Raw genomic sequence first — 22,892 nt, 5'->3', positions numbered from 1 at the left:
TCAAGTCTTTGTCAACCCTCACTAGTGTGTTACAAGAAACGGGCACACACAGGTGCGGTTACTACCAGGGGCGCTTCGCCAATGAGGCGAGTTGAGGCTCTTGCCTCAGACGGCAGCGCCCCACTAGGTACCAGGGGCGGCAAAAGTGCAGATCCTGGTACTTTAAGAGCCGAATTTTCGAACCAGAAATTCATCTGTTCTAGCGAAGATAGTGAAGTTAGGCTCTCTGCGCTAGCGTCCTGGCCCTCTCTGCCGCCTCGTGGACCCCCTCAGGCACAAAAGGGTAAGCGCACGGGGGAGCGTCAGCAACTGCTGCTGCCTCAGGCGGCGGATGGGCCAGGATCGCCCCTGGTTACTACAACTAAGACAAGAGAAACCGCTAAAACACTGCTCTTTACCTTGGATGGCTCATCCCGCAAAGCAGCCAGACGGCCTTTCTGAGGCCTGCGCAAGACTAGAGAAGAGCTGTAGGAGTCGGTGTGAGGGTCAGACACGGAGGAAGGTGCAAGAGCAAAACGGAAGTCGGGCACACTGCCAAGGTGAGGTCGGCTGGAATAGAACAGGTTGGACAATTTTAGCATCATGAATCAACATGGCTGCCAGAGTATGCACTGTATTCCATGCCATAAATCATACCTGTGATGAAGGGAAGCTGCCCTTATTCTGACTTGCTCACATTCTGATCTCAGGGTGTCTATATCGAGCAGCAGCTGATCCTGTGAGTATTGATTTAAGGCAGAAGAACGATGAACAAACAAAAAGCTAAATTCAGAATATCCCTAAACATGCTTTGTGAAAGGAAAACCACGGCACTATGGCATTTCACACCCGCAGGCTTGACATTCTAATGAAAGTCGGAATGTTCCAAGCATGTGGAAGTTTTTGAAACAAGATTGCACATGTGGAAAGAGTAACTACTTTAGATTTTAGCATGTCACCCAACAGGTGTGTACTGATGCCTTGTCAACAATACTGCTGTATGATCCTTGCTGTGGCCAGTAGATGTCATGGGGTCATGGCATTACAATATGAGTAAATGTTTCCTCCAAATATTTCGCAGATTAAGCGGCCAAATCCTAAATTATAGATCTGACATGCAAAGTGTGATTGAAGCCATAATCGCTGAGTTACTGGGGCTCATTTAAAAACAGTGGGCAAATTTGCATCCCATAGCAACCAATCAGTGATTAGCTTTTTTCAGATAGCTGCTGTTTAAACATTGAAAGCAAATCATCTGATTGGTTGTCATTAGTTACTACCCAGGTGAAAATTTGCCCACTGTTTATAAATAACCCCCACTGTCTGCACCTCTGTCATGCTTTTTAGGTGTAGTTTTTATTTCTAAATGACACTTTTTTTTTTAATATATAATATTGGTGTGTAGCTGCATCTCAGGTCATTTTGCCTGGTCATGTGTTTTCAGAAAGAGCCAGCACTTTAGGATGGAACTGCTTTCTGGCAGGCTGTTGTTTCTCCTACTCAATGTAACTGAATGTGTCTCAGTGGGACCTGGATTTTACTACTGAGTGCTGTTCTTAGATCTACCAGACAGCTGTTATCTTGTGTTAGGGAGCTGCTATCTGGTTACCTTCCCATTGTTCTGTTAGGATGCTGGGGGGGGGGGAATGGGAGGGGCGATATCACTCCAACTTGCAGTACAGCAGTAAAGAGTGACTGAAGTTTATCAGGGCACAAGTCACATGACTGGAGCAGCTGGGAAACTGACAATATGTCTAGCCCCATGCCAGATTGCAAAATTAAATATAAAAAAAATCTGTTTGCTCTTTTGAGAAATGGATTTCAGTGCAGAATTCTGCTGGAGCAGCACTATTAACTGATATGTTTTGAAAAGAAAAAAAATGTTTTCCCATGACCGTATCCCTTAAAAGAGGTTGTTCACCTTAAAACAACTAGATGTTTTCAGATAGATCACCAGTAATAACTTCTTCCAATGACTTTTTATTTTCTATGCATGCGCGTTTTTGAATTTTTCTCCTTCTGAAGCAGCTTTGGGGAGGGGGTCATCGACCCTGTAAACTGTTGTAAATTGATACATTTCGTTGATAGATTTCTTATCTTTGTCCCTGCTGAGCAGAATCCCTGGGTTTCATTACAGGCAGCTGTTAGAATTGATACAATAGTTACTAATACTCCAGAGATGCTGCTGAGAAATGGATCAACTAAATGTTGCAAAATCGCAACAGTTTCGATTCTGCGCCTGAATTACTGAGCTGCCAGACTCAAACATCAGAGACAGGGACTTTAAACTTAGATTTTGGAAAAACAGTAAAAAATAAATAATGATAAGTAATTGAAAAAAGGTCTTTATTTCTGGGGAACAATCTAAAAACAACTGAATTGGAAAAAGTGTTTGGAAGGTGAACAACCCGTTTAGGGTAAGGCCTCACGAGAAAACTTCGGGCGACATCGGAAAACTAATTGCAGCGTGATTAGCGCCGACGATTTTTAATTTTAGCCAGCGCAGATTGAGGGAAGGGATTCGGGGAGATTGGTCGCCGCAAAGACGAGACGTTTAGTCGCCAGGCGACTAAATCTCCCCAAAACGCTCAGTGTGACCTTACCCTTAACGTGCAGCGTAACTAACGGGATGTTTCCATCATATACAAGGTGAATCAGGGCACACACAGTCCAACAATGACATTACACCAAAGCAAATGAGATTATGCCCTTCTTATCTGAATGCAAACAAACTCAGACTCCAAAATCTGAATGAAGGGAGAACTTGGGAGCTGTCCCTACAAATGAGTCCCAACAAGGTCAATATGTTGAGAACAAACAAGTTCATGGCAGCTTGAATGAAGGCGTCTGGAAAGGCAAGTGACTTCGTATGTAACATTTTCACAGCAGCGTCACTTACCTTCTCATGCTGGATTTCATCAATGAGCTTCTTGGCAGTGTCGACCTCTCGGATCAGAGCGTTCTATAATGAATACAAGTTGTACACAATGATAAATAAAATCAGATTGGAGCAGGTTCCAAAAACACTCAAAAGGAATTGCCCTTTTCTAATGGATAGTTTGACTTAAAGGAGAACTAAAGCCTAACTAAAGAAGTAGCTAGAAATGTTGGACATTATGTTTTGGGCTTCTGTACCAGCCCAAGGCAACCACAGCCCTTTAGCAGTAAAGATCTGTGTCTCTAAAGATGCCCCAGTAGCTCTCCATCTTCTTTTCTGCTGATTCACTGCACATTCTCTGCGCTGCTGTCACTTACTGAGCTTAGGGACCCACTCACAATATACAGTACACATAGAATAGAAGTGCCACAATATAATTGTAATTAATACAGATAATTACTACATGGCAGCACAGATTACCTTATCTTCCAGCGAAGCCATTCTCTCTTTAAGATGAAGCTGAAGCCTCTCGTTGGACTCTGAGAGAAGTTTGTCCACGGTGTCCGAGAGGCGTTTGTTGTGTTCTTCATTCATTTTCTCTCTCTGTCGGGCCTAATGTCAGTAAGGAATCCATGAGTCTCGGTTTACAGATGTGTCGGCAAATGCACTAATCTAATAATTATTGTCATTGGGCCCAAGGTAAGGTCCCATCATCAACCTTACCCTCTGTAGTTCCTGATTCTTTTCTTCCAACTGCGACTCCATCTGGCGTAAGCGTTCCTCAATATTACCGTGTCTCTCCTCCGCCTATTGTTACGAGAGATGGAAACACACATAGGGTTAGAGGGGAGCTTCAGCATAACCTAGCACCACACAGCTGAGCTCTTTGCAGGCACCCTTTTACTGGTTTAAAGGAGAAGGAAAGGTTAAAACTAAGTAAGCCTAATCAGAAAGGTCCATCTAAATATACCAGTAAACCCCCAAAGTAATGCTGCTCTGAGTCCCCTGTCAAAAGAAACACAGCATTTCTTTCCTTCTATTGTGTACTCATGGGCTTCTGTATCAGACTTCCTGCCTTCTGCTTATACCTCATTGCCCTGGGCAAGAGCATGCTCAGTTTGCTCCTCTTCCCCACCCCCCTCCCTTCTCTACTGTAATCTGAGCCCAGAGCAGGGAGAGACTCAGGCAGGAAGTGATGTCACACCACATTAATACTGCAGCTCCTATCCTAAACAAACAGAGAGGTTCTAGAGCTTTTTACTCAGGTATGGTAAAACATTCTACAGAATAAATATAGCATTCAAGCTTGCACTATTGCAGCTAATCTATTGGCAATAAAATACCTCCGTAGCTTTCCTTCTCCTTTAAGGAAAAAGTAGTGTCTATAAATTGAGTTTTATATGTATGCATAAATATACAGCTGCATAACTGCTCATCTTATCATAATTGTATTTATTCATAGGTCTTCCAACAGGCATACGGCTTACTTAGGTCACTGGCTTCTTTGGAAACAACCAATGACAGCTCAGCCTATGTATGACCACTCACAGATATTGCCTTTAAAGGTGCAATCCACATAGATGCAGTAAACACAGAAAAAGTAAAGGCCTGACCATCGAACGGCCTTGTTAAAGGTAAAGACAAATGGACGATAACATTTAACAAGACAACAATATATAGCTGGGACTTTGTACAAGTATTTTCGAATTGCAATGCTGTAGGTGCAAACTCAAGGGCATCCCTAGAACTTTTTTTTAATCATAATGTAACTGATCTCTAGAAGAGCCGATGGAAATTCCCCAACCTCAGATAATGGAAAATAACCCCATTTTAATGAATTAAACCTGAGTTTTAGATGGTAAAGATAGCATTAACTTCTGCAAATAGTTGCCTCTTTGAAGAGTTACAATGCAAAAAAAAAAAAAAGGTGCAATGTTTGCTCATGGTCTAACCACCTATAGAAGCCAATCAAAAGCTGGCATTTATGGGTCCCATGTTTAAAAGCAAGCATTTTATTGGTTGGTACCGATTACTGCACCAGGACAAACGTATCAGCTTTTATTACTTGTGGGACAAGATGCTTCACAGCTATTAAAGGAGAAGGAAAGCTACCAAGGCAGTTTATTTCCAATAATTAGCCACAACAGTGCAAGCTAGACCACAATTTTTATTCTTAAGAATTCCATACTTGAGTAAACAGCTCTACACACTTCCTGTTTGTTTAGGATAGCAGCTGCCATATTAGCTTGCTGTGACCTCACTTCCTGCCTGAGTCTCTCCCTGCTCACTCATAGCTCTGGGCTAGGGGGAAAAGGAAGGGGGTGAGGGAGAGAGGAGTAAACTGAGCATGCTCAAGCCCTAGCCCTGGAAGATTAAGCTGAAAACAGGAAGTCTGATACAGAAGCCCATGAGTACACAATAGAAGGAAAGAAATGTTGTGCTTCTTTGGACAGAGGACTCAGAGCAGCATTACTGGTGTATTTATATAGGCCTTTATGATAAAGCTTACTTAGTTTCAATCTTTCCTTCTCCTTTAAACTGCTGCCTTGGAATAACAGTGTATCTGAAACAATAGCTTCTGTGAAACAGTTCAGCTGTGGGAGCTGGAAAACATACATTTATACATTTTTTATTGCTTTGTTCATAGAATCGCTATGGGTCCTCAACGGCAGAGAACTGCACTGAATGATCGAGAGTGTTAGCAGAAGCAGGGCATGCTCTGGTGTGCAGCGAAGCAAAGCCTTCATTCAATAATACAGACAGCACCCGGTCATGGGATGAATGGTGGAGAGCATCTGCTTATGGGTAAATGGCTTCTCACGCTGCCCTTCATCAGAACGCAATGGAACAAGCATGGAATAGGAGCAGAGAGCCAATTCTACCTTCCTAGGCAGGGACAGTTGAGCCAACAGCTTGGCTTCCTTAGCAGCAGACTTTCCGGGAGGCAAAAGCTCAGACTACAGAGTTAGAGGACAAGAAAGGTAACAAACACACGGATTCAAGACAAAACTCACAGAACAATTAGAGATGGTCCCTGCAATGTCTCTAAGGGGTGGATGATGGATTTTATTTCATAAAAGGAAAGGTTTTGCAGGAAAAGTATTTAAATGGCATGGATTACTTCCTTTTATGTGACAGTCTCAAACCAATGGAACCTCTGCTATAGCAAAGATTATTTTTATTTGAAAGCATTTAACCAATCTTTAATAATAATAATAATAATAATGTAACATTTATAATAAAATCTTTTAAGAAAAGGTATTGTTGAATATGTATTGTTAGCTATTAATAACAACCGCACTGGGAGTAGGCAACTAATGTGGAGCAACACAATGTGTGTGTATTGTTATTCCCATCCAGAGTGCAGGCTATTGTGCAGGAAACTTCCCCTTTAAAAGTGCAGCGCAGACAACTCATAAGGCATGGATGAGATTCATTACATGGAGGAAGTGACGGGTATAAATAACAAAGGAGAAATTCATATCAAAAAGAAGGAAGTGAAAGACTCTCCAATCTGCAGGTTGGATGAGAACAGCAAACCAATGTCATAAAGTGCTGTGATCTTGTTTAAACAATGGTCACACGAAAATCCTCCCTGAATAGCAGGTTTTATAGTCCATCCATTTCCCAGTCAGTCTGTATGAGGACACACTTTGATCCATGTACAGAACATTCTTTAAAGGGATACTGTCATTGGAAAACATGTTTTTTCCAAAACACATCAGTTAATAGTGCTGCTCCAGCAGAATTCTGCACTGAAATCCATTTCTCAAAAGAGCAAACAGATTTTTTTATATTCAATTTTGAAATCCGACATGGGGCTAGACATATTGTCAGTTTCCCAGCTGCCCCAGGCATGTGACCTGTGCCTGCACTAGAGGATGGAACGACTTTCTGGCAGGCTGTTTCTCCTACTTAAAGGGATCCAGTCATCGGAAAACATGTTTTTTTCAAAATGATTCAGTTAATAGTGCTGCTCCAGCAGAATTCTGCACTGTAATCCATTTCTCAAAAGAGCAAACAGATTTTTTTATATTCAATTTTGAAATCTGACATGGGGCTAGACATTTTGTCAATTTCCCAGCTGCCCCTGGTCATGTGACTTGTGCCTGCACTTTAGGAGAGAAATGCTTTCTGGCAGGCTGCTGTTTTTCCTTCTCAATGTAACTGAATGTGTCTCAGTGGGACATGGGTTTTTACTATTGAGTGTTGTTCTTAGATCTACCAGGCAGCTGTTATCTTGTGTTAGGGAGCTGCTATCTGGTTACCTTCCCATTGTTCTGTTGTTTGGCTGCTGGGAGGAAAGGGAGGGGGATGATATCACTCCAACTTGCAGTACAGCAGTAAAGAGTGATCGAAGTTTATCAGAGCACAGGTCACATGACTGGGGCAGCTGGGAAATTGACAATATGTCTAGCCCCATGTCAGATTTCAAAATTGAATATAAAAAAAAATCTGTTTGCCCTTTTGAGGAACGGATTTCAGTGCAGAATTCTACTGGAGCTGCACTATTAACTGATGCGTTTTGAACATGTTTTCCCATGACAGTATCCCTTTAAATATAGATGGAGCTCAGCTGGCCTACTGCTGTCAGCAAATTGTGCCTCTACAAAGTAAATTGTAGGAGAATCCCCCCTTTATAGTAGTGTTCTGGGGTTTACCTGCCCTAGAGGTCAATGATAGTTTGGCAGATGGGCCAAACAAATGAAACAATGGAAAGGTGGCTATACACACATATACAGCTGTTTGTATGATACCCATCTGTTCGGTCGATGGGACCTTCAAAGGCACCCAATCAAAATTTTCCAGCCAGCCAGATCGACAAAGCCAACTTGCAGTCTTCTGCTAAAATTGGTTGGCTCGTCTCCCACCATACATGCACTGAATATTGTACAAAAATTTGTTTTGTATGATATTATTGGTGCGTCTATGGCCACCTTAAAGGAGAACTTAACCCCCTATTAAAAATTGCTACCCTACATAGCCCCACTCCCTGCTCCCCCCCAGCCAGCGGAGCTCACGGGCTCCATCTTCGGTCTTTTTCGTAAAGTGAGCGGCGTATCAGCGAATGCACAGTTGGAGCAGTCTTCCGGTTTGTGACAACTGCACATGTGCCGAAAGTGACAGAAATTGCCGAAGGGAAGGAAGAAGACAGAATCGCCGTAAGATGGTGCCAGTGAGCTCCGCTGACACCGCAAGCAGAGTTAAGTAAAGAATTGGGGCAATTACAGGAGTTAACACCTAGGCTGGGGGGGGAGCAGGGAGGTGAGCTATGTAGGGTAAGGGGTAGCGATTTTTAATACAGGGGGGTTTGTTTCCCCTTTAAGAGTTTGTCCATGTATGGCCACCTTTTGAAGTAAACGCAAGTCCAAGACTGCACAAAGTATTTTGAATTAGGAACCAATCTTTTTAAATCCTCTGCCTTTGTACCTAGTGCACCATAGGGCCATATCTCTCTCTTGTGTTTGCTCCTTTTTATCTGTGGTTTCTGCACTGTTAATGCTAATCAGATAATAGTCGGTGCTTTCAGAAGACCCAGTACACTGCCATGCTTGCTACACCTTAGTTTAGGCTTCTTATTCAAGCCTAACTACTTAAATCATCAAATGCAACAAATCAGTTCCTTAATGTGTGCACTCTACTCAGAGTGGAAAAGCACAGTTGTGTGTTCTATAAGAAACAAGGGATAAACATAAGGGCAGAGACACACTTTCAGATTCGGTGAGATAAATCGGCCGGCAACAAATCTCCTCTTCCCCGGGGCGACTAATCTCCCCGAACTGCCTTCCCACCAGCTAGAATGTAAATCGCCGGTGGGATGGCACGTGGAGAGAGATTGGTTTTCTGAAGTCGGCTGAAGTTTCCTCGTGAGGCAATACCGGCCATCCTGCCGGCGATTTACAGTCTAGCTGGCGGGAAGGCAGTTCGGGGAGATTATTCGCCCAGAAGAAGAGGAGATGTGTTGCCAGGCGACTAATCTCCCCGAATCTGAGCGTGTGTCTCTGCCATAAAGTGAGTTGAGGTGGAGAAGAAACACTGCAAAAAACATGAACAGAGCAGATTTTCAGAGAATATCAATAAGAGAAGCAGGGAAGCAGCATGTCGGAAAGGTAAGTAGTAGTTGAAGCAGAAAAGGGAAGAGAAAAACAGGGATGGAGAGAAAAAGAGAGAAGAGAAGAGTGACATAAAAAAGCAGAGAACATTTAGGAAAAGAGTGCAGAAAAGCCAAAAACAGATCAAAAGGCAAGAGAGTAAAGGGAAATAGAGAAGTCAGTCCAATAGAAGGAGAAAGTCAAAGTGAAACAGGGAAAGAGCTGAGCAAATTGGTGAGGGTCAAATGGAAAAAAGAAGGGTAGTGGAACAAACAGAGAACAAAAGGCTGTACACTAAGGGGCATAATTAAGAACATTGGTTTCTATGAGAATGTTGCTCATAGAACCAATCGGATCTTTGCTTTTGTTTTCTAACTTGTAGGCTACTGTAAAAATCTAATTGCTGATTGGTCTCTTTGGGCAACATCCCCGGTGAGGTTTGTTTCCAATGTAAATAAATACAGCCCTAAGGGTAATAACACAAGGGGTGATTTAAAGCAGTTTGTCACACCAGCATTTTTCAGCTTGGCAGGGGCAAAATCCCCCATTCATTACTGTACAGAACTTCTGCAGGTGATATTACTGCATGGAATGGCCCTGTGTGAGATTACCCTTAAAGGGGAACTATCGCGAAAACTTAAAATTTTATATAAGCTTCCTTTAGAAACTAAAAACAATCAATTAAATATGCTGCATTGTTTCTGAAATATTCTAGTTTATATTCACGGTCTCTTTCTCAGCATCCGTTTCTCTTCATTATGTCTTCATGCAGCAGTTGGATGTCAGGTGAATGATCCAATATATCTTATAGGGGGGCTTCCTTTCCAAGCAGATGTATTAGAGCTCACTCAAATAACTGATTCCAGTACAAACAAAATAACTGCCTTTTGCACAAATCCTGCATATAAAGAGACATGATGTCTGGTGATTTTAATAGTGAGCTCTAATACACCTTCTAGGCAACAGGAGCCCCCTATAAGATATAATGGATCTAACTGTCAAATATCTGACACCCAACTCCTGCATGGATCCAGTACAAACACAATATAACAAAATAACTGCCTTTTGCATAAATTCTGTATGTAGAGAGACAGGATGTCTGGTGATTTTAATAGAGTGAGTTCTAATACATCTTCTAGGCAAAAGGAGCCCCCCTATAAGATATATTGGATCATTCGTCTGACACCCAACTGCTGAATGAAGACAGAATGAGGAGAAACGGGTGCTGTGAGAGGAATAGTGAAGATAAACTTGATTATTTAAGAAACGGTACAGAAGTAAAATCACCAGATATCATGTCTCTCTACATGCAGGATTTGTGCAAAAGGCAGTTATTTTGTTAGATTCTGTTTGTACTGGAATCAGTTATTTGAGTGAGTTCATCTGCTACAAAAGGAAGCCCCACTACAAGATATATTGGATCACTCATCTGACACCCAACTGCTGCATGAAGACAGAATGAAGAGAAACAGAACCTGGGAGAGGAATAGTGAAGATAAACTTGATTATTTCAGAAACGGTAAATCATTTTTAATTGATTGTGTTAAGAAAGTTTCGTATTTCAGTGTGCTGAAGCTTATATTAAATTTTCATTTAAGCAATAGTTCCCCTTTAAAAAGCGAATTCAAAACTGGAGAGTAAACAAAATTAATTTGCACGAGGCAGAAAGGAGCCCTGACATGTCATCACTCTATTTACCTTTGAAAGAGCAGCCACGCGCTGTGCCAGTTCTGCTTCTACCTCAGGCAGTGTTTCTGCTTTCCTCAGAGTCTGCTGAAGCTTCTGCTCTGCCAGCTCAAGTCGTTCCTGAATTTGCCGGTTCTTCTCTTCACTCTGCACAAAAAGTGAGGCTGTTAAGGACACTTCTCTTTTCCTTCAGGTGACGTTAATCTAGAGGGATGTGTTACGAACGAACAGACCCAAGAATTACCTGTCTGAGAGCAGACTCTTTGTTAGCGATTTCATTTTCAAGTTTATCGTTGAGGTCGTGCACAGAGGTGGCTTCGCGCTGTGCGGAGAGGTAGCGTTTTTCAAGAGTGGTGATTCTCTCTTCCATGTCGTCCTTCTGGGCCATGGCCTGAGGAAAACCCCAGAAATACATTATGGTTGGTACACGAATACTAACAGATTTATGGGAGACCACAAAAATAAAAAAAGAAGTGTTTCTGGTTACTTTATTGAAAAATTTTGCCCATCTGTTTCACTTTCCACTGCCTCCTTTCCCAGGCTGGGCAGGGGAGCTGGCAGCACTCAGAACTGTAAGATAGGAACCAATCAGAAGCTAGGCTGACCTGATAGGGACCTGAAAATTGTATTTACTTGTGTCACTGCAGGGCTGTGATTGGCTCTCCCCCTCCTACTGTGCTTCTGGCAGGGACCTTAAAGACAGTGCCACGTCCTTCATTTGAAAATATGCGATCTGGTCTTTTGTCGGAACAAAAAAGGGCTGAAATGTTCACCTTCTATTCTTATTCCAAACTGCTTCTGGTCACACCATACTAAAAGTTCATTTGCTCAAGGTGCCAAATATGGGAATGCCTCTCTATCCCAGCTAGGGATGCACCGAATCCAGGATTCGGTTCGGGATTCGGATTCAGCAGAATCCTGCTTCCCGGCCGAACTAAATCCGAATCCTAATTTGCATATGCAAATTGGGGTGGGGAGGGAAATTGCGTGATTTTTTTGTCACAAAACAAGGAAGTAAAAAATGTTTTCTCCTTCCCACACCTAATTTGCATATGCAAATTAGGATTCGGATTCGGCCGAATCTTTCGCAAAGGATTCGGGGGTTCGGCCGAATCCAAAATAGTGGATTCAGTGCATCCCTAATCCCAGCTCACTGCTTCTACACATTAAAGGGGTTGTTCACCTTTAAATTAACTTTTGGTATGATGTAGAGAGTGATATTCTGAGAAAATTTGCAATTGGTTTTAATCTTTTATTATTGTGTTTTTTTTGTTTGTTTTTTTTTTTTAGATATTTAGCTTTTAATTCAGTAGCTCTCCAGTTTGCTATTTCAGCAGTCTGGTTGCTAGGGCCCAATTTACCCTAGAAACCATGCACTGATTTGAATAAGAGACTGGAATATGAATAGGAGTGGCATGACTAGAAAGAGGAGTAACACAAAGTAGCAATAACAATGAATTTATGGCCTTACAGAGCATTTGTTTTTAAAGTTGGGTCAGTGACCCCCATTTGAAAGCTGGAAAGAGTAAGAAGGAGGAGGCAAATAATTCAAAAACTATATATATATAAAAAAAAAAATAATAATGAAGACCAATTGAAAAGTTGCCTAGAACTGGCTATTCTATAACTACTAAAAGTTAACTTAAAGGTGAACCACCCCTTTAATCTACCATTACTTCTCAGCCGTCACCATTTCTTTAATCGGGCCCAGTAATTCATGCATCCATTCTGAGCTCTCACTACTTTCTGTTCTAAACCCACACCTGTATAAAAGCATTTCCAGCTCTCACTGCTTCCTTTTTTTTCCCAAACCAACACAGTTTGGAACTTTCCAAATGCTACACTTTCCTTAAAGCGAAAAAAGGAATACTGATTTTTCATAAAGTGCTTTTCTTTTAAGGGACTTAAATGCGCTTTCCGAGCTAAATCAGATTTTAAAGGGATCCTGTCATCAGAAAACATGTTTTTTTTCCAAACTGGTCATGTGACTTGTGCCTGCACTTTAGGAGAGAAATGCTTTCTGGCAGGCTGCTGTTTTTCCTTCTCAATGTAACTGAATGTGTCTCAGTGGGACATGGGTTTTTACTATTGAGTGTTGTTCTTAGATCTACCAGGCAGCTGTTGTCTTGTGTTAGGGAGCTGCTATCTGGTTACTTTCCCATAGTTCTGTTGTTTGGCTGCTGGCGGGAAAGGGAGGGGGCGATATCACTCCAACTTGCAGTACAGCAGTAAAGAGTGATTGAAGTTTATCAGAGCACAAGTCACATGACTTGGGGCAGCTGGGAAATTGACAATAGGTCTAGCCCCATGTCAACTTCAAATTGAACATAAAAAAAATCTGTGCTCTGATAAACTTCAATCACTCTTTACTGCTGTACTGCAAGTAGGAGTGATATCACCCCCTCCCTTTTCTCCCCCAGCAGCCAAACAAAAGAACAATGGAAGGTAACCAGATAGCAGCTCCCTAACACAAGATAACAGCTGCCTGGTAGATCTAAGAACAACACTCAATAGTAAAAACCCATGTCTCACTGAGACACATTCAGTTACATTGAGAAGGAAAAACAGCAGCCTGCCAGAAAGCATTTCTCTCCTAAAGTGCAGGCACAAGTCACATGACATGGGGCAGCTGGGAAATTGACAATATGTCTAGCCCCATGTCAGATTTCAAAATTGAATATAAAAAAATCTGTTTGCTCTTTTCAGAAATGGATTTCAGTGCAGAATTCTGCTGGATCAGCACTATTAACCGATTCATTTTGAAAAAAAATTTTCCCCATAACAGTATCCCTTTAAAGCAAACAGAGACAAAGCAAATTTGCATTCAGCATATGAGCAACTTTAAGCACAGGTCTGGGTGCAAAATTTCCTGCCATCCTCTATACCAAAGATCATTGCAAGCCCATGGTATCCCCAGAAGGTCCCAAGGTGGAGGGCCTGTTTAGACAAATCCCTTCCATTATTATATTCCCTTCCCCCCTCACCTCTCGTACGTCTCGTTGAAGCTTTGAGTTCATTTCTTCCGACTTGATTAAGTCTTTCCTTGCAGTGTCGAGATCTTCTTCGAGCTCCGTTACCCGGTTGGAAAGAACAGCCAGGCGCTCCTTCATTTGAACCTGCTCCTTGGTTTGCCTCTCTATGACATCCTGGAGCTCCATTATTTTAGATAGGTCTTCATTGTGATTTATAGAGCCGTCTGAGGATCTCTGTCATAAATGGAAAAAAAAAAAAAAAAAAAAATTATATATATATATATATATATATATATATATATATATATATATATATATATATATATATATATATATATATATATATATATATATATTTTTTTTTTTTTTATATATATATATATATATATATATAGACATTGTTTAGGATAGCAGCTGCCATATTAGCTTGGTGTGACATGACTTCCTACCCGAGTCTCTACCTGCTCACTCTTAGCTGAGATTACAGCAGAGAGGGAGAGAGGAGCAAACTGAGCATGCTCAAGCCCTAGCCCTGGAGCTTTAAGCTGAAAACAGGAAGTCTGATACAGAAGCCCATGAGTACACAATAGAAGGAAAGAAATGTGGTGTTTCTTTTGACAGAGGACTCAGAGCAGCATTACTTTGAGGGTTTACTGGTGTATTTATATAGACCTTTCTGATAAAGCTTACTTAATTCTACCCTTTCCTTCTCGTTTAAGTATTCACACCAACAGATCATCCTAAAGTATTTTCTTTTTGGCACCACACTATCTGGAGAACTGAATAAATCCCAACGTAATTGACAACCACAATGACATGCACCAAACTAACACAACTGACAACAGATAGGAAACGCTCGACATTCTCACCTTCCCGTTAGTGTTAAGTGCGTTTTCTTGCTCGTGGTTTACATCCGATGTACCGTCATTGAATATTTTCTTCTGATTATTCTGCTCTCTTGTGATCATCAGCTGAAAACACACAAAGTTTGGCAAAAAAAAAAATCAGTCTGACGCACTTGAAGGACTCCCATCCAGAACAGTGGTTTCCAAACCTCTTCCTGTTCTGTACTTACACGAAAACAGATGAGCATTTATTCCAATCCCAACAACAAAAAATGTACAGTATATTCTGCCAACTCGAAAAAACCACGGCTAATGTTATAAAATATTTACAGAATAACATCTGCCTGGGATCTGAAATGGCAGGGATATATACATATATCAGGTCCACATGCCTGGGAAACACACAGTAGGCTGGAGACTTATCGTTGAAACCGATGTCTAAATACGGAGAAAGTAAGTTCATGATGTGGACCTACCTCTTTGTGTGTTACAGCCAGTTCTTCTTCCAATAAGCTACATCTCTCTAATGCTACTCGTAACCTCTCTCTCACCTACAGAAAAACATTAAAAAAAAAAAAGTTGAAAAATTATATTAAAAAATGGTGTAAAATCCAGGAAAATGTAAGATCAGGGAAATGTAGTATGCATAATATATAAGTGGGACCACAAAACAGCAATGTAAAATAAGGTAAAACTTAAAATTAGGGGATGTAAAATTGAGGTTCCACTGTATAAAAGAACACGTTAAATTTATTTTGAAAAAAGTAGAAAAAAAATGACCTTTTCATCCAAAGCTTTGTGATGCTCAAACAGAGACTTGAGCGCCTTTAGGACTTCAACTTCACTGGACACCCCAGCAGGAGACTGCGCCTGTCTCTTCACAACTGTCATCCTGAGGGACCGTTCATGTCGGGAAACCAGGCACTCCAGATGTTCTAGTAAGAGCTTGAAAAACAGACATTAAGGGGTTTTTTTTATCAAAGGTGCAGTTGAGTTTTTCCCCAAAAAATTGGTTTTCAGCAAAAAGTAAAAAATTTTTTTTAAGCTTTATTATGTCCCGAAGTTGCAAAAAGCTTGAATCCGAAAATACTCCAGCTAAAACCTGTCGGGGTCAACGACAGAGGTCCCTTGAACCATTTGAAGATGTTTTAGCCTTCCTGATTTTCTGGGGTTTTTTTTAGGTGGATTACTTTGAAAACGCAATCAATCAAGCTATTACAGTTTTTTTTTTTTTAGCTGATGACTCGGTCAATTTGAATATTCGAGTTCCCCTCCCCCACCTGATTTCATTAATTTGAGTTTGTTTCATAACTAAGCAAACATTTAAAGGGATACTGTCATGGGGAAAAATTTTTTTTCAAAATGCATCAGTTAATAGTGCTGCTCCAGCAGAATTCTGCACTGAAATCCATTTTTCATAAGAGCAAACAGATTTTGTTACATGTAATTTTAAAATCTAACATGGGGCTAGACATATCGTCAGTTTCCCAGCAGCCCCAAGTCATGTGACTTGTGCTCTGAAAAACTTCAGCCACTCTTTACTACAAGTTGTAGTGATATCACCCCCTCCCTTTCCACCCCCAGCAGCCTAACACAAGAACAATGGGAAAGTAACCAGATAGCAGCTCCTTAACACAAGATAACAGCTCCCTGGTAGATCTAAGAACAGCACTTTATAGTAAAAGCCAAGTCCCACCGAGACTGATTCAGTTACATTAAGTAGGAGAAATAACAGCCTGCCAGAAAGTAGTTCCATCCTAAAGTGCAGGCACAAGTCACATGACTGGGGCAGCTGGGAAACTGAAAATATGTCTAGCCCCATGTCAGATTTCAAAATTAAATATAACGAAATCAGTCTGCTCTTGAGAAATGGATTTCAGTATCCCTTTAAAGGTGGCTATACATGGAGAGATACGCTCGTTTGGCAATGTCGGGTGGTCGGATCGCAGGAACGCATCAACGAACAGAAGCGGCCGCCATCCGACGGGATTTTTAGTCCCGTCCAATCGACATCTGTCCGACTTTCAGCCAGATATCCATCAGGGAAACCCGTCGGATGGCCCCATACACGGGCCAATAAGCTGCTGACTCGGTGTGTCAGCTGCTTTTATCGGCCCGTTTATGGCCACCTTAAATTGTGAGTTTATTCAAGTAAAAAAAAAAACTAACAAACTCGAACTTTGATAAATAACCTCCCTAAATGAAACTAGGCCCAAATCTCAACAGCCTACTGACTACAGAAATGTTACATGTACTAAATGTGCAAAAACACTACCTGAATTTCCAATAATAAATACAGTATACACACACACACACACACACACACACACACACACACACACACACACACACACACACACAAAAATGCAAACCCTACCATGCCTTGTTCCATTATGAAGTGATGGATTCTGGAACTCTGGTGCTTTCCAATTAATCTGTTCACCTACAGAAATCAGGAGACCTAAAGGGACAGTTTAGTGTGAAAATAAAAACTGGGTAAATAGATTTCCGGTACAAAATACAAAATGTTTCTAAAATAGTTAGTTAGGCAAAAATGTAATGTATAAAGGCTGGAGTGACTGGATGTGTAACATAATAGCCAGAACACTACTTCCTGCTTTTCAGCTCTCTAACTCTGAGTTAGTCAGTGATTGGTTACTGCCTGGTTACCAATATGAGAGCTGCAAAGCAGGAAGTAATGTTCTGGCTATTATGTTACACATCCAGCCTTTATACATTACATTTTTGGTTAACTAACTATATTAGAAACATTTTTTATTTTGCACAGCCTATCTATTTACCCAGTTTTTATTTTTATACTGAACAATTCCTTTAAAAGTCCCAGAATCCATCAATTCACAATGGAACAAGGCAAGGTAAGGACCGCATTATACGGCAAGGCTAAAGGCGCACCAATAATATTGTACAAAACGAAATTTCGTTCAATATTCAGTGTGTGCATGGAGGGAGACAAGCCGACTAATATTGGCAGAAGACCTGGATATCGGCCGGCTCGTCATTCAGGCTGGCCAGAAACTTTTGATCAACCACCATGACCATCGGTCATTGTTAGTGCCGATTCATCTGTATATCCGTCTGTGTATTGAAAAGAACAATCTTTCCTGGAAACATCTTTTCTAGGAAAGATCGTAATTGTAACGTCTATGGCCACCTTAAGCGATGTTGGGAAACAATTCTTACTTACTATATTCGTCTTAAAAAAATTGTTATTTTTGGAAGTTCAGAAGTGTTTTATGCCCCGTTTCTACATAAGTCCAACTGAATGAGCTTAGGTAAAAAAATGACATTTCCCTTTTAATGAGCAGTCGTGCGGCACACACGTTTTCCAAGCGGAGCATTCATGCTTTACTTACCCTGGTATTGTTTCTTTCTGCCTTTAGTTCAGAGATCTCTTCCTCCCTCTCCAGAAGTTGCTCTCGACAAATATTTAGCTCTTTTGTCAGTGCGGCAAACTCCTATAAAATAAACATCGATGTTTCAGAAAGCGGAGCACTTTGCAATCAGATCTTTATGCAGCAGAGTAACAAGTGGAATAATGATGCCGGCACTCAAATGGCTCGATAACAAATCAGCATTAGCTCTATTGTCCCTGTGCATTATGATATGTATGCAGAATTGTGGGTGTAGAGACAAGACTAAAGCTGACCATAGATGTAAAGATTTTTTAAAAGACCACGATTATCTCGAAATGATCGTTTATATGTACGATGTGTCCATCAACTAAAAAGACCATTTCAGGCAATATCGCCAGCAAAACTGAAGGGGAGCTGCCTGCTTGGCCCTGCAAACATAGATCGATTGCACTGGGACCGATAAAGATTTTTAAACCTGGGCGATCAACTTTCTGACAGAAGTCGGCCAAAAAATCGTAAGATGTACGATCGTTCGAATCCCACTAACAGCACGATAATTTGATGGATTGGTCTGGGCTGCACTGAAATCAATCGCTCACCAAAGAAGAATCGTCACATCTATGGGGACCTTAAAGGGATCCTGTCATCGGAAAACATGGTTTTTTCAAAACGCATCAGTTAATAGTGCTTCTCCAGCAGAATTCTGCACTGAAATCCATTTCTCAAAAGAGAAAACAGTTTTTTATAATATTTAATTTTGAAATTTGACATGGGGCTAGACATTTTGTCAATTTCCCAGCTGCCCCTGGTCATGTGACTTGTGCCTGCACTTTAGGAGAGAAATGCTTTCTGGCAGGCTCAGTGGGACATGGGTTTTTACTATTGAGTGTTGTTCTTAGATCTACCAGGCAGCTGTTATCTTGAGTTAGTGAGCTGTTATCTGGTTACCTTCCCAATGTTCTTTTGTTTGGCTGCTGGGGGGGAAAGGGAGGGGGTTATATCACTCCAACTTGCAGTACAGCAGTAAAGAGTGATTGAAGTTTATCAGAGCACAAGTCACATGACTTTGGGCAGCTGGGAAATTGACAATATGTCTAGCCCCATGTCAGATTTCAAAATTGAATATAAAAAAATCTGTTTGCTCTTTAGAGAAATGGATTTCAGTGCAGAATTCTGCAGGAGCAGCACTATTAACCGATTCGTTTTGGAAAAAAAAAAATTCCCATGACAGTATCCCTTTAACATGAAAATGGGTTTATACCCCCAAAATAAATTGCTGCATTCTGAACTATTGGATATACGTTAGCAATACGGCAAGTGTGTGCTTATCAGAATGTCGGCTGTTGTATTCATGTCACACAATGTTTAAATGTTTGACTACAGATTCTTGTTCTGCGAGTTTCTCGCAGGAATGTACCACCTTGGTAAATAAGAGGTCAGCCTCAGAGACACGAGGAAGAAAAAAGCAATGCTGGGAGCAGTACAGGCTTCGCTTTGTCAGAATGAGAATTTCAGTACCCTGGGGTGGGGAATATACAGAATTTCAGAGGAATAAATAACAAAAACAAGAGTCTTTGACCTTTTCTCAGGTGGGACGATCAAAACTATTTTACTGAAAGGTTTAAAGGGGTGGTTCACCTTCACGTTAACAGCCAGTTCAAAGTAACTTTTCAATTGGTCTTCATTATTTATTTGTTATAGTTTTTGAATTATTTGCCTTTTCTTCTGACTCTTTCCAGCTTTCAAATGGGGGTCACTGACCCCATCTTAAAACCTGTAAGGCTACAAATGTATTTTTATTGCTACTTTTTATTTCTTATCTTTCTATTCAGACCTCTCCTATTCATATTCCAGTATTCAAATCAATGCAGGGTTGCTGGGGGTAATTTGGACCTTCCGTAGCAACTAGATTACGGAAAATGCAAAGTGGAGAGCTGCTGAATCAAAAGCCAAATAACTCAAAAACCACAAATAATAAAAATTGAAAACCAATCGCAAATTGTCTCAGAATATCCCTCTCTCTGTCATACTAAAAGTTAATGTTAAGGTGAAAACCCCCTTTAAGACAGACTATAAACCAGGAGGTATTTTTCCTTCCATGGAATTTCATTGTTTTAATATAATCAGTATATGCCTTACGGCTAGTGTAACACGGATAAGTATTCATGCTATATTACTGCCACCCACACAAAGATCAATATTCTCCCATATGGGATCAAACAAGAAAGTGTGATCCAACTAAAGCTGCAGTGAACCTCCAACCTTTGTAGGTATGTTATCGGCATGTATATCAAATGGATACCACACAATGGGCAATACCCAGCATGGCCTCCTTTCTATTTTTCCGACTGATCGGGAAGCCATACAGGTAAATAAGGTGCATCAGCAGATAAGATATTCCAACCTTCCCAACCCCCCAACTGACCAATATCCATAGAACATAGATATGAGTCAGGAGTCCGAATCAGCAGGGGACACCACTTACGCAAGAGCAGCTGAATCTGACTGGCCAGGACCACAAGCCACATGGAGATTGATCTTGTTCCAACAAAGCCAATGACAACATATGATATTAGAAGTCAAATGTAAAAAGCAAACACCGCACATACCAGCCCGCCCCACCATTGACGTGTAAAACTCCCGCAGAGCATGAAAGACTTGCTAGAGCATTGATCTCCAAGCTGAAGGGCAGTTAAGCTGACCATATATATGGAGATCCGATTGTTTGGTGATCTCTCCCACGATTTGTCCACCTTGAGGTGGGCGATATGGGGCTGATCCTATCGTTGGGCCCTAGGATCATAACGAGGAGAAAAAATGTGCAGTAGGACCTAGGACCACATAAATGAACCAATGTGGTCCTAGTTCCGATGGGATTTTTAAGCCGGATCAACACCTGGCCGACTTTCTCCCAGATATTGATTGGAGAAGCCTGTCAGAGGGCCCCATAGACTGGCAAATCAACCAACCGACGTAGTCCTCAATCAGATGGGATTTTTAAGCACGGCCAATCGACATCTGGCCGACTTTCAGCCAGATATCGATTAGGGAAGCCTGTTGGCACTGGACAATAAGCTGACGACAATGGATCTTTTTAAAATGCTGAAATAAATATTTACTTCTTTTAATCGAACGGGTGAATGGAGTGCTCGTCAAATCTTTTCTTCTGACTGTGACTTACCTATAGCTACGGGCTTGGGGCGATGCACCCGGGCCACCCGTCTGATCTGGCGAGTTCCTTCTCGTTTGTTACCCATCACACTGTTTGAGGCACAAGTGAACCCAGGAGCGGGACCCGGGGTTCATGCACCTGGGTCACCATCTATTTTGGGTGAGCGGTTTAAAAGTGCATTTTTTGAAAGAGCCCGCTAAAGAAACCTGCATCATTTAGCATAGACTTAAAAAGGATACTGTCATGGAAAAAAAACATTTTTTCAAAATGAATCAGTTAATAGTGCTGCTCCAGCTGAATTCTGCACTGAAATCCATTTCTCAAAAGAGCAAATAGATTTTTTTATATTCAGTTTTGAAATCTGACATGGGGCTAGACATATTGTCAGTTTCCCAGCTGCCCCAAGTCATGTGACTTGTGCTCTGATAAACTTCAGTCACTCTTTACTGCTGTACTGCAAGTTGGAGTGATATCACCCGCTCCCTTTTCCCCCCCAGCAGCCAAACAACAGAACAATGGGAAGGTAACCAGATAGCAGCTCCCTAACACAAGATAACAGCTGCCTGGTAGATCTAAGAACAATACTCAATAGTAAAAACCCATGTCCCACTGAGACACATTCAGTTACATTGAGAAGGAAAAACAGCAGCCTGCCAGAAAGCATTTCTCTCCTAAAGTGCAGGCACAAGTCACATGACCAGGGGCAGCTGGGAAATTGACAATATGTCTAGCCCCATGTCAGATTTCAAAATTGAATATAAAAAAAATCTGTTTGCTCTTTTGAGAAATGGATTTCAGTGCAAAATTCTACTGGAGTAGCTCTATTAACTGATGCGTTTGGGAAAAAAAATGTTTTCCGATGACAGGATCCCTTTAAATACAAAGGTGTTTAGGAGCATATTACTAGCGGTGTTCAATATATGTAAACGGGACCAAACTTAACACACAAACTTTTGTATACGTTATCTTATATCTGCCCGTGTATGTGGGCCTTTAGGCTGAAACATTGGATTAATGTCTATTTGCTGTTGTTGATATTTCTGGAAGCCTGGTCACATAGGGTTTGGTGTGACCAGCAACATGGTGTCTTCTTTACTCTTGTAGCTGTATTAGATTGACTGATATTTTGTTATAAGAATGGGAGGACGCTGAACTTGGGGACAAATGTTAGCCAAATGCCAGAACAGATATGTAAACGCAAGCAAGATAAGTCCGCAGGGGGTTAAATGGATTCAACCTTTCAACTGCTGCGGTAAATTCCTAACACACTGTAGCAGGTTAATTATTGTACAGAGGAATAGCACAACAGGGCAGTGACATTTGCTGTCGGAGAACCTTCCTGGGGCACACGAAGGCCTCACGAGCACCCAAGCTCGTTTGTGGATCCATCCAATCTATACAAACTGTAACCACAGAAGAAGAATGTCCATTTGTGTTTCTGCTCATCTAACTTCTAAAGGATCCCACCCGAAGGACAAAAACATAGCGTTTAATAGTGACATTCCAAGAGAAGCCAGGGGCCGGCAACCTTTTCAGGCTCCCTTTCTCACACACTGAACATCAGCACGGCAGCTGACGCCAAGTTGTATTCTATTCCCATCTGGCCAATGGCATGGGAAATCATCAAGGTGATGGAGAGTTCAGCGGCGATGGTGGGGGAGAAGAAAGGCAAACTCTTCAAGCAGAACGCTGAACAAGTCTTTCGAGGGAAAAACATCAAGCGGCCTGGACCATTTGACTTTATTCAGTCCAATCATATCCGTTTAGGAAACCTTTACGGACGATTGTCTAACCCGATGTGAGTTTAGTAAATACAACAACACTCCGTTCTATCGCATAAAGCAAAAAATTGGAGGTTCCAAAATAGGGTTTTATAATAAGGTTCCATTCGTGG

The 22,892-nt window shown here is 41.3% G+C and overlaps 1 protein-coding gene across 11 annotated transcripts in view; it reads right to left on the bottom strand.

The window, feature by feature from the left end:
- Positions 1–22,892, bottom strand: part of ppfia1.L (protein tyrosine phosphatase, receptor type, f polypeptide (PTPRF), interacting protein (liprin), alpha 1 L homeolog) — a 77,431-nt gene that overhangs the window by 29,064 nt on the left and 25,475 nt on the right. For 10 of the 11 annotated variants that reach the window (XM_041589823.1, XM_041589826.1, XM_041589829.1 and 7 more), the window contains exons 3-14: positions 17,827–17,928; positions 15,233–15,397; positions 14,929–15,003; positions 14,477–14,578; positions 13,620–13,841; positions 10,880–11,026; positions 10,648–10,782; positions 3,581–3,664; positions 3,338–3,469; positions 2,879–2,941; positions 637–716; positions 399–549 (exon numbers count right to left, since the gene is read on the bottom strand). In XM_041589823.1, the coding sequence (XP_041445757.1) occupies positions 399–549; positions 637–716; positions 2,879–2,941; positions 3,338–3,469; positions 3,581–3,664; positions 10,648–10,782; positions 10,880–11,026; positions 13,620–13,841; positions 14,477–14,578; positions 14,929–15,003; positions 15,233–15,397; positions 17,827–17,928 (1,458 nt within the window). The remainder of the gene's footprint in view (positions 1–398; positions 550–636; positions 717–2,878; positions 2,942–3,337; positions 3,470–3,580; positions 3,665–10,647; positions 10,783–10,879; positions 11,027–13,619; positions 13,842–14,476; positions 14,579–14,928; positions 15,004–15,232; positions 15,398–17,826; positions 17,929–22,892) is intronic. The other variant, XM_041589825.1, reaches the window with a different exon arrangement.

The sequence above is a fragment of the Xenopus laevis genome, chromosome 4L, assembly GCF_017654675.1.
Source record: "Xenopus laevis strain J_2021 chromosome 4L, Xenopus_laevis_v10.1, whole genome shotgun sequence".
Classification (NCBI taxonomy): domain Eukaryota; kingdom Metazoa; phylum Chordata; class Amphibia; order Anura; family Pipidae; genus Xenopus; species Xenopus laevis.
This window is presented reverse-complemented; position numbering and strand designations above follow the sequence as displayed.